We start from the raw sequence: 12,175 nt of genomic DNA, 5'->3' as shown, positions 1-12,175 counted from the left end.
GCACTGGCCCAGTCTAGATGAGTACTGATTAGAGAGCCTTTGGTCCCAGTGTCACTGAAAAAAATTTGTGCTTAGTTGCTCACTTAATAGTGCTGATCACCAGAAGGAGCATGGGTCAGAGAGATTAGAGTTCTACATAATATTCTGTGGCTGCTACGCTATTTGTTGGATGTGTGGGCCACATTCCCAAAACATTAGGGAGAGTTCCCCCCACCTCCCAAGACATATTTCTGCCACTGCTTTCAAAGTCTGGCTTTTCATCCCCTCCACTCCCCCAACACAGCAACCTCCTCTGGACAGCAGTGTTTTCCACAATTGCATGCCCAAGAGCTCACGTTGAGACTCTGTTATTGATGGATGGAACCAAGAAACTTTAGCACCGAGAAAATGATAGTTCTCTTTTTTGTTGTGTGAAGGAAGAAGTACTGGGTTTTGAACTCAGGGCCTCACACTTGCTAGGTGAGTATGCTACCAATTGAGCCACATCCCCAGTCCTTTTTTGTTTTAGTTATAGTTGTTTTTACCCTCAGCCAGCCTTACTTCAATCCTGAGTAGCTGGGACCACAGGCACACACCACTGCACCTAGCTTCAAATGGGTTCTTACTTTTTGTGGGGCTGATCTCAAAATGTGATCCTCTCAATCTCTGAGTCTTGAGTAGCAGAGATGATCCGCAAGAGCCACTGTTCTTCAAAGACAAAACAAAATGAACAAACATTAGCTTTATGCAAAACTACACCACAATGATTTCATCTTTCCATTTAGGGAAGGAGCTGAGGAAAATGGCAGGTGTCTGTGCTGCTTCAGAGATTTGTGTTTGGGGAATCTTGTGTTATATTTTCTCATATCTCAGCTCAACATTTTCTCCAGGTAACAGCTCCAATCTGAACTTTTCCAGTAATATTTTATATTAGCATTTCTCCCATCTCCAAGTTTTTTCTACATTTTGTCCTCTGTCACCTTAGTGTTCTTTCTTCTCCACTTATTTAGATTTCCATGTCTAGTATTTACCAAGATCAATTTTTTATTCCTTAATGCAGTTTTCTAGTGCACAATTATCTTTGTCTCTTCCCAGCGTGGCTGTCTTTATTAGGTCCATATTCAGAACCAAGTAGTAAATTCTCCTAGGTCATGGCCTATATTTAAAGCTCACATCGTATCACACACAACTAGCAGATACATGTTTGTTAATTGATTCATCAAACATATTACATGTCTACTATGTACCCTGCCATGTGCCAGATACTAGGCTTATAAGACTGAGCATGATACAACCCTTTCCCAGGAGAACATCAGAGTCTAATTTGAGTCTTAAATCTACAGGCAGATAATTGAAATAAGACAAATGTCATATTCTGGGAATAGCTGATTAACTCAGCCAATCACCCATTATTGATTAGCAAACTGCATTCTCTATTTCATCTTTCACAAGTCCCCATGATTTGTAAAACAGATGTAAAGTAGATATCACAAGGCTCTCCTGGTATTTGGGGCTCCTGAGATATCACCGCCCCAGTGCCAGAAAGAACCACTCCTTGCAGTGGCTTCCATCAAGAGGGAAAGAAGCCAAGTTCATAAGAGACTGGAACACTTCAGGAGGAGTTGTCAGAAGTCCAAGAGAAATAAACACAAGACCATATAAGTAGATAACCAAAAAGGTACAGACTAAGCAGGGGGAGACAGAGATGGCTCAGAACACAACAATGGCCTTACAGACACTCCAAAGCAGGGTGGTCCTAGAGGGCTGAGCCCATGGCACTGGGCTAGACTGAGAGTCTTACTGCCAGTGGGTGGAGGGACAATGGGGTGGGGGGGACTAGGTAGAAATTCAAGGTAGAGAAAAAGAAAGTAAATATACACTGTGGTGAGTGTTGAGGGTGTGTTAGGTCTCCAGGACACTCACCAGGCCAATACTCTACCATTTGAGCTGTAAATGCAGCCTTTTTACTTGCTTTTTCTTTTCTTTTCCTTTTTTTTTTCTCTCTGTGTGTATGTGTGCCAGCACTGGGACCTTGATTTCTTGCTTACCTTTTGCTCAAAGCTGGCCCTCTACCATTTGAGCCACACTTCTGCTTCCAGCCTTTTTGTTGGCTAATTGGAGAGAATAGTCTGGTTTTGTTTTTGAGATAGGGTCTTGCTAACTTTGTCCAGGATGACCTCAAAGTGAAGATCATCTTGCACCTACCTGTTGAGTAGCTGGGATTATAGGTGTGCACTACCATACCCAATTTGCATATTGCTTTTGCACCATTATAAAGTTGGAAAGTTGTTCAGTAGAAATATCATAAATTGAGAAGTGTATGTCATGGATAGTTCAGAAACTTGCCCAAATCATGTAGCTATTAAGTGGCCACGTTTGGACCACAGGCCAGCATGCTTTTTTTCTCCAGCATAGCAGGTCCCTGTCCTTTACTTCTAGACTTCCTGTTACTTAATTCCATCTACCCATAGGGCTATAAGAGGTGAATATATGTTTAGCACAAAGCTAGAAGTTGTGAATAATTCTGTCCTTAAAGAACTTATAATCCAGTTGTTGAAACTGGATGAAAAAGTAACAGCACATGGTCCAGAGTCTGCCAGCCTGAGAAAAATAAGGTAATAAATATGTAAATAATTCTGCTTCTTTTTTCTCTCTCTCTTCTCTTCTCTTCTTTTTTCTTTTTATTTTTGGCAGGAGTGGGATTTGAACTTGGTGCCTTGAAATTGGTAGGCATATACTCTACCACTTGAGCCATGCTGGCAGTTATTCATTGCTTTTCATCTAAGATCTCACTTTCTGCCTGGATTGGCCTGGATTACAATCTAATTGACACTTCCTGTGTATCTGGGATTACGTGCATATACCACCACATGCAGATATTTTTTTTATTGATTGAGATGAAGGCTTTCTTTTTTTTATTCTTCATAAAAGATCACATGCAATGTATTAACATTTTGAAGCTTCATTAAGTTCTTAGAATTAGTTATGGTAGTCAAGTCTTATAAAAAGCTTCCCAACATTAAAATTTGCCATCATCATTTCCAGAGACCTGAATGACTTGGTCTTTAAGGCTCATGTCATGGCACTAGTATTGCCAACTTCATCTAAATTTCTGTAGGGGTTTTTGAATTTTTTGCTCAGATGGGCCTTGAATCATGATCCTCCTCATCTCAGTTTCCCGAGTAGCTAGGGTTACAGGAATGAGCCACTGTGATGGGCTAACCTCCTGTCTCTTAAATTTGTTGCTACAAATCCCATTTAGTATAACTTCCGGTGTGGGGAGAGCGGAAGTATTTCTGGACCCAGGAAAGGTAGGAAAGATAGGGTGAAGAAGCAGCTCTTGATCTGTTGCAATAGTGAAATGGTACTAGTTCTTACTCTCCTCGTTCAAATCATGTGGCTTTGTCAGACATGACTTTCAGTTCTCAGATAGATAGCTTTCCCTAGGGGGAAATACACAAGCAAACGGCTTCCAGACTTGTGATTATCTTCCTTAGTTAAGAATGAGGACAGGGTGTGTGTCCAACTTGTATGCTGTAAGGCTTCCATGCAGTTTTGTTGTGGAAGACATGCTGGAGTAGCGACTTTAATTTCCTCTTGATTGTGTGCCTTATAAATAGTCACTGGTTGGATGATTAAATGATTAATGGCTAATGTCTTTCATTTATTTCACAGTAGGAGCAAGTTTGTTTTAACGTCTCCTAATTTCTTAGTTGACTAAACAGCATCTGAACAAGAGCAAATGAAGTGTTTTAAAAGCCGAGTGCCAATGGCTCATGTCTGTAATTCCTAGCTATTGAGTAGGCTGAGATCTGAGGATTGAGGTTCAAATCTAGCTTGGGCAGACAAATATGAGACTCTTATCTCCCATGAACCATCAGAAAGCTAGAAGCTGTAGTTCAAGTGGTGGAGTGCCAGCCTTGAGTGAAAAAAGCTAGGGGACAGTGCTCAAGCTCTTGAGTTTAAACCTAGTATAGATACACACACACACACACACACACACACACACACACACACACACACACACACACACACACACACAATGTTTTAAGAGGAAATAATCATTCAAAGCAACAACCTGCAATTTTTAGTTTTCATTTTTAAATAGTTGTTTTTCTTTTTTTTAGTCCCTTCCTATGGTTTTTTGGTGGTAGTGGCTTTGAATTCAGGGCCTTGTGCTTGCTAGGAAGGTGCTCCATTGCTAAGCCATGTCTCTAGACCTGTTTTGTGCTGGTTATTTTATAGGGCCTCATTTCCTGTTGGGATGAGCACCAAGATCTGCCTATTTCAGTCTTCCTGTCATTGCTGGGATCACAGTCTACAGCTACCTAGGCCTTTAAGATAGAGTATTTGGGGTATTTCTTCCCTGGTTGGCCTGGAACTTTGATCTTCCCAATCTCAGCATGCCATGAAGCTCGGATGACAGACCTGAGGCCCCTATGCTAGTTTTTTTCAGAAGTATTTTTACCTAATTAGTCAGACCATGGATCTAATTTTGTGATCTGGTTTTCTCCTTCACATTATACTAGCAATACCTTCCATCTTTCTTTCTTTCTTTCTTTCTTTCTTTCTTTCTTTCTTTCTTTCTTTCTTTCTTTCTTTCTTTCTTTCTTTCTTTCTTTCTTTCTTTCTTTCTTTCTTTCTTTCTTTCTTTTTCGGTTGTAGGGCCTGAACTCTGGGCCTGGTCACTGTCCCTCAGCTCTTCAGCTCAAGGCTAGCACCCTACCACTTGAGCCACAGCACCACTTCCGGCTTTTTCTGCTTATGTGGTGCTGAGCACCTTTTTCTGCTTATGTGGTACTGAGGAATCGAACCCAGGGCCTCATGCATTCAAGGCAAGCACTCTACCACTGAGCCATTTTCCCAGCCCCACCTTCCATGTTTCTACAGACCTTTCCATTATTATTTAATAGCCACAAAGCATTCCACAGGAAATGCTCTATGACCTGTTTGTCTTTGCCTCATCTTTTAAATGGTCTTGTTACAGACAGAAAATGAGACATTTTTGCCTTTAAAAAAATGAGTTATATAGCCCCAACAATATAACCTGTCCACTGGATAGAGAGATGACTCCCAAACTGTAAAAGGTTGGCCATTAAGGATGGTTGGAAGATAACAGTAGAAGGATGGAGATATAACCAAGTTTATAGACATGACATTAGTTTTCATGCTTACAACCCCCAAATGTGGTGTAACGTCCTTACAATGTCAATTCTGTCCTCTCTCCCCCCTCCCCCCACTTAACACTGGGCCAACCTCCTGAGGACTAGACTACCAATTAGCATCTTTCCATCTTGACCCCTAAGTATCTTTGCAGGTGCAAAGAGGAAGGCCAGAAGTGGGGAGCCAGGCCGGCTCTCCTGCTTCTTCAGGCAATAGGACTTAGGCAATTCTGCAAAGAAGCAAGGGGGACCCGGAGGGAAGGAGAGAAAGAGTCGTGGGCAGAGGGGAGTGCTGGCAGGTGGAAAGGAGGAGAAGGGCCCTGAAACAGGCCACAGCACAGGTGAGAAGCAGGGGAGCGGACCAGAAGAGCATGGACAGTGCTCCTCACCAAGCTTGCAAGGAGGTAGGAGCAGTACTTTGGCTTTGGAGCCTTGGGGACCCAGTTGGGACTGAACACGGGTAGGCGTGGCCGGGGCGGGGGATGGTGATGGCGCGGGGAGGCGGGGCCTGGAGGCGAGGGCTGTGGGAGGCGTGGCCCAGAGGGCAAGGGCGTGGCTGAGAGGGATGGTGGGCGGGGTCAGGCGTGGCCTAGCGGGCAAGGGCGTGGCTGAGAGGAGAGTAGGCGGGGTCAGCCCTGTTTGGGGCGGGGCCTGCCGGGGGGCGGGGGTCCAGATCCCTGTGAGCCCGCAGCGCGTCCCGCCCGGTCCCATCGCTTCCCGCCCGGTCCCAGCGCGTCCCGCCCGGTCCCGTCGCGGTCGCGGTGGTCTGGCCCCACCATGCTCCGGCTCCTGGGACTGTGCTTGGCGCTGCCCCTCTTCGCGGGCTCGCAGGAGGAGGCGCAGAGCTGGGGTGACACTGCGGAGCAGGTAAGTGGTGAGCTGCGGGGACCCAGGGGGGCCGGGGTGCGGCCACCGTCCCCGCACCCCCGGGCGCGGTGGGAGGGGGCATGCCCTGGCTCCGCGTCCTTTCCCACCGGCCCTCTCCCCGGAACGTGTGCACCGCCCGACGGCGGGCTCCCTCTGCCCCTCTCCTTTACCATCCCCGAAGAAGCGTGTCCACCTGCAAACGGGGAGGCCCAGACTCCCACTGGGCGCTCACTGAAGTTAACGAAGCTAAGTGACGCTCAGCCTGCGTCCCTGGCGGTCCCTAGCGTTCCCGAGGGTCCCGGGCGACACGTCGAGGGCTGGCACCCTCAGACCTCCTGCAAGTGACTGTCAGGCTGACGGGGGCCAAACTGTGCGCACGCGCGCGCTGGCCGCCTGAGCAGGTAGACCTCCCCTTCCCTCCTCCTGCTCCTGGTCCTGCAGATCACCGCTGAGAAGACGGGTCTGTCTGGAGATGGGGCTCTGTCGTTAAGAAAGTCTTGATCAGTAGCTTGAAGAGATGGCAGTTATCTCCAGGGATTGTCAGGAGAAATAATAACCCGTGGAGGAAACAAAGTATCCCAACAGGCTTTGTGGTGTAGGGGAAAAGAGCAGACTTAGGGTCCAGAGACAGGTCCTCCCCACCTCCGTTTCCAGCTGTGTCTTTCCTCAAGGAATGCAATTCTGTTTGCGTGTGCTTGTGTTCAGTAAGATAAGCCCGGCACTGGTGGCTCACTCCTGTGATCCCAGCTCATCGGGAGACTGAGACCTGAGGATCAAGGTTCGAAGCCAACCCAGTCCACGAGACTCCCGTCTCCAATTAACCACCAAAAACTTGAAAGTGGAGCTGTGGCTCAAGTAGTAGAGTACAAGCCTTGAACATAGAAGCACAGGCTCTGAGTTGAAGCTCCAGTACTGACACCAAAAACAAAATAAAACCCACAAACAAACAAAAACAACCCCATGATTTAGAGCAGGCACTCAATACATAGATGATTTAGTACCTGATTAGTCTGGTTTGAGTTCTGACCTGTGTCCAGCCCCATAAGTGTGGGTAGATATACTCAGTGACTCACTTTTCTCTTCTAAAAAAAAAAAATGTGAAGAAATAATACAGTTGTGGAGCTTGGATGAGCTAATATTTAGGAAAATGCTTAAAGCAGGCTTGGTTTTTAGTGTCTGAAATTGCTGGCTGGCTTGTAGGGCAGAAATGCTGAGGAGAGGAATTCAGGGTAAAGATCTTGAGACATTTTTAGGGGGTGGAAGGAGGAGAATGCTGGAAGGAATGAAACAAAGAGTCTGTTTATGCACTAGAAGGATTTACTGATGCTCTGATGTCGATCAGTCCAAGGAAAGTTAGCAGTGGCCAAACCTTCCTTCTGGGAGAAATAGGGATTTAACCCATTTTGGTAATTTCATACTGTCTTCAATCTAGGATAATAATATTTGTGTTTTAAAATTACTACATTAGAAAAAAGTCACCTAACGGTATAAAGTTATATGAGAATTTTCAGTTTTTCCTTTTGTATTTGCTCCATTTTTAAAATCTAGTGGGGTTTTTTTTGTGATGCAGGGTTTAAGAGACAGACACAGACCTAGGTGTACCTGTACTGTACATGTCCATAGGTTTGAGCCCCAGAATGGCTAAAAGGAAAACAAAAAAGTTCAAGAGACAGGGTCTAAAACTAGACTTTCTGAGTTAAAATCCCCATCTGTACATGTTGAAATTTAACTGAATCTCTGTCTCTGAATGACAATGACATGAATGATAAGGTTACTTAATTAAAGTATGAAAGAATAAGCATATTTTAATCTGGAGCTGGGCAAGTGGAGATCAGGAAAAGGACAGTTTGAGGCCAGCTCCAAAGCTACTGGTGAGACACCCCCCCCCCCACATCTCAACTAGTAAGTAGTTGGTATGGTGGAGTGCATCTGTCATCCAGCTATGCCAAAAGCATAAACAGCAAAAAAGTGAGCTGGGTGCCAGTGGTTCATGCCTGAAATCACAGCTACTCAGGAGGCTAAGATCTGAGGATCATGGTTCAAAGCCAGTCCTGACATGAAAGTCTGTGAGACTCTTATCTCCTATCAACCACTCAAAAAATGGAAGTAAAGCTGTGGCTCCAAGTGGTAGAGTGCTAGCCTTGAGCAAAAGAACACAGGGACAGCACCCAGGCCTTGAGTTCAAGCCCACAACTGACAAAATAAAGAAAGAACGATCAAGGTGAGGACCAGCCCGGCCAAGTAAGACCCTAGCTCCCAAGTTTCTAGAGCCAGAAGGGCTAGAGGCGTGTCTTCTGTGGTAGAGCATCTTCCTAGCAAGTGAGGAGCTGAGTTCAACCTTCATGAAGTACCACCAAAACCAAAAGCAAAAACAAGAACACAAACAAACAAAACAGAAATGATAAAGACAGTAGAACAAAACCTAGGAATATGTTCTCAAAAAATATGGCCACCAAAATTGTGTAACAGACATATACATTTGATGCAAATTTGAATGTTAATAAGCATGCTCAACTTGAGGGACTATTCTTGTAATTCTGGCTGGTCATTGACCTTTATGTGGAAAAAAACTAATAGCATTGTAAATTGGAGGAGTTCTTTCTTCCGCCCCTTACTGCTTCTGTAAGCTGTACTACGTATAGAAGTGTAACAACAGCAATTCCCAACTTTCTGTGTGCAGAAAAGTCTCTTGGAGAATCCACTACATACCCTCTTTCTGTACTTCCCTCCCACCAGTAGATCTGCTATGTGGAGGAGTGGCAGGTGATTCTAACGCAGGTGGTCCAGGACTATACTTTGAATAACACTACTCTCAAAGGCTCTTTCAGAAAACTAGTATTTTTTTAAAGTCTCTTAGATAAAGGCAGTCTGCTACCTTTTACTGTGTTATGCTTGGTACCTTTCCAATGTATATGGTCTATTTAAATAAGAATAAGGCTGTATTCTCATGATTACAAATATAATTTCAGGAGGCTGGAAAGGTGGCTCAATGGTAGAGTGCTTTCCTTGCAAGCATGAGGCCCTGGGTTCGATTCCTCAGCACCACATAAGCAAAAAGAAAAAAAGCCGCCGGAAGTATCACTGTGGCTCAAGTGGTAGAGCGCTAGCCTTGAGCTGAAGAGCTGAGAGACAGTGCCCAGGCCCAGAGTTCAGGCCCCAGGACCGGACCCGCCCCCCCCCCCAAAAATAAACAATTTCAAATTTATAAAATAATAACGGATACTACCAGTTGAGTGCTCATCAAAATCTCAGAAAGTTTGCTTGACTCCTTAGAAAAAGTAATAATCAATAAACTATAATGATTAAAAGTACCCCAAATGGAGCTTACTCTGTGAGTTTGAATCTGGAATCCATCATTTTCCAGCTGTGCATATTTGGGCAAGCAACTCAGCCTCTCTGGATCTTAATTTTGTTTTCTGTAAGCTTGAGCTTCCAGACAATTCCTCTCTGGGGGTAAGTCTAGGTTTGGGGAGAGAAGTAAAGATCACACAAGTTATCAAGGGCCTTATTTACAAGAAATAATACCAAATGACTACAAAATGAGATGCAAAAGTAGCCATGTATTTAAAATGATAAAACACAGGACTGGGAAGATGGCTCAGTGGTAGAGTGATTACCTTGCATGCATGAGGCCCTGGGTACTATTCCTCAGTACCACTTAAGCAGAAAAACTGGAAGTGGCACTGGGGCTCAAAGGGTAGAGAACTAGCCTTGAGCTGAAAAGCTGAGGGACAGCACCCAGGCATAGAGTTCAGAGCCCACAACCATCAAAAAAAAAAAAAGATAAAACACAACAAATTATATATTTTGTCATCTCATAAACACCACAAGTATTAGTAGTAAGAACCTGTTACAAGTGACAGAGCACCCAACTTTTGTTCTCTTGGTTTCTAAACAACAAGATAATCTGATCTTGTACTTGCCTAACATACACAAGGCTCTGCATTTGATTTCCAGCACAACAAAATAACAATTATAAATTAAATCAAAATCTGCCCCCCCCTTCCTGGCCCCATACCATATGCTGGTTTGGGTGTTTGTGAGGATTCAGTTAATTCAGGCAAGACATTTTATGGTAAGCCCTGGGGAACATTAGCAGTTTGGGGTTTTCATAGAAGGCCTGGTTAAACCTCTTGGTACCACTGCTCTGAGTGAGTGTATCTGCTTTACAAAGGATAAGCAAGAAGGCCACCCAGGGGAAGTGACAGACCCAAACTACTCCATGCCAGTCTGGATCAGAGCCCAGGTATGCTGAATGCCAGAGCCTGCTGCTCCTAATAAACCCTCCAGATAGCAGGCCACGTTTCTATTGATGATTTACTTTCCTTTTACATGTGATTTTAATTTATGGCTCTTGGCTCAGAGAGAGTGTTAAATACATGCTGGTCATAATTCAGACATCTACCATGGTGACACATTTCAAATTCCCTGTCGTTAGACACATTCTGAATGTTTACATTTTTGGGTGAATCCTCCTTACAACCATAGCTTTGCCTTGGAGGATGAAACAAGAGAATCAGGCAATTCTTCTTCATCTTTTATTTTTATTTCCCTTGTAACTCTCTGAAAAGTAAAGCCAGTCAAAAGTTTGCAAGCTGTGGACCTCCCAATAATGAGTCCCTTGTGTGCCTGGCTCTGACTGAGGAGACGGAATTGCAGAAGTGAATGGGGGAAGGATGACATGGTGGGAGAAAGTCCAGATATTTGCTCACGCCCAAACCAGCCACATTGCATTTCTTAGGGGTGGAAAGGAAGGGCGGGGAGTCCTGCGAACTGGGAGAGGAGCTGTGTGTGACTTCATGTTCCTGTTAGCACTTTTCCAAAGTCTTGAATGCTCACATGTAAGGAGCTCTTTCATGCAGTCAATGTGGCAGCAATGTCTCCGCATGCAAGTGACATCAAGATTGATTGAGAAAGATGGGGTCATGTGTGGAGGACCTTTATCCTTCAGTTTCCTTGTTGTGAATGCTGCCTTGCTCCAATGAGAGTTGAAGAGGTATTAGGGATCTTTGAAGCTGAGTGTTTTCTTTTCCTTTTCCTTTCCTTTCCTTTTCTTTTTTTCCCCTCCCTCCCTCCGTTCTTCTTCCTCCTCCTCCTCCTTTTTTCTCCTCCTTGTTGCTTCTTCTTCTCCCTCCTTTCTTCCCTCCCTCCGTCTCTCCCCTTCCTCTCAATTTTAACAGAGCTTTGTATGTGCCATAAAGGAACTCTACTGGTTAGGCCAGGCCCAGCCCTTTATGCAGTGCTCTCTGTTTGAGGTAGACTCTTACTTTTCTGCCTGCCTGGACTGTCCTGGACCACATACTTCCTGTTTACATAGCCTAAAGTAATGGAGATGACAGGTGCATGCCACCATGGTCAGGTTTTTCTGTTCTGATGGGATTTCATGGATTCCCCCACTACCCCCTCACAGGTTACCTCAAGCCTTGATCCACATGATCTTTGCCTTCTGAATAACTAGGATTGTAGGTGTGAGACACTAGTGCTCAGCTAAAGCTGATTGTCTCCTGTATTACACTATGAATTAGAATTATCTTTAATTTTCTTCTTCTAGTTGGGCCTGTAATCCCAGCTACTTAGGAAGTGGGAATAGGAAGCCTGCCAGTTTAAGGCCAGCTGGGACAAAAGTTAGTAAGACTATTTTAGCAAATAACCTGGGATTGTGGTTCAAACTTATTATACCAGTTACTTGGGAGGTGGAGAGAGGAGGATTGAGGTCTGAGGTTGGTTTAGGCAAAGCACAAGATTCTATCTGAAAAACAAGCTGAAAAACCCCCAGCTACCTGTCTAACAAGCTGTTTTTGTGAGCCCATTATGCTCTTGAGTGAAAAGCCCTATTATAGAGGGTTTTATGGTGGAGGTTGGCTAGAACTAGGGTGTAGCTGCTTTTTGGAGTGCTGGGAATTGAACTCAGAGCTCCAAGGTAGCTTAGCTTGCTTTCTCTACCATTTGGGCCACCCTTTCAGCCTGTTTTTTGCTGGTTATTTTGGAGATGGAATCTCACAGACTCTTCTGCTCAGGTAGCTTCTAATCCTTCCAATCTCAGCATCTTCAGTGGCTAGGATTACAGGTGTGAGCTATGAGCGTCCAACAAGCCATCTCTGAAGTCTACAATTTGAGGGCACACATTGATGGGAACTCTAAGGTTACTATTTCCAGGAGTTCTTGCC

The 12,175-nt window shown here is 44.6% G+C and overlaps 1 protein-coding gene across 1 annotated transcript in view; it reads left to right on the top strand.

Annotated features, from left to right (window-relative positions):
* Nucleotides 1-5,859: 5,859 nt before the first annotated feature.
* Nucleotides 5,860-12,175, top strand: part of LOC138805554 (inter-alpha-trypsin inhibitor heavy chain H5-like) — a 72,374-nt gene continuing 66,058 nt past the window's right edge. The window contains exon 1 of the mRNA XM_069990311.1: nucleotides 5,860-6,008. Within this exon, the coding sequence (XP_069846412.1) occupies nucleotides 5,919-6,008 (90 nt within the window). The 5' untranslated portion in view covers nucleotides 5,860-5,918. The remainder of the gene's footprint in view (nucleotides 6,009-12,175) is intronic.

Source organism: Dipodomys merriami, unplaced genomic scaffold, assembly GCF_024711535.1.
Source record: "Dipodomys merriami isolate MVZ:Mamm:240054 unplaced genomic scaffold, mDipMer1.0.p SCAF_4, whole genome shotgun sequence".
NCBI lineage: Eukaryota > Metazoa > Chordata > Mammalia > Rodentia > Heteromyidae > Dipodomys > Dipodomys merriami.
This window is presented reverse-complemented; position numbering and strand designations above follow the sequence as displayed.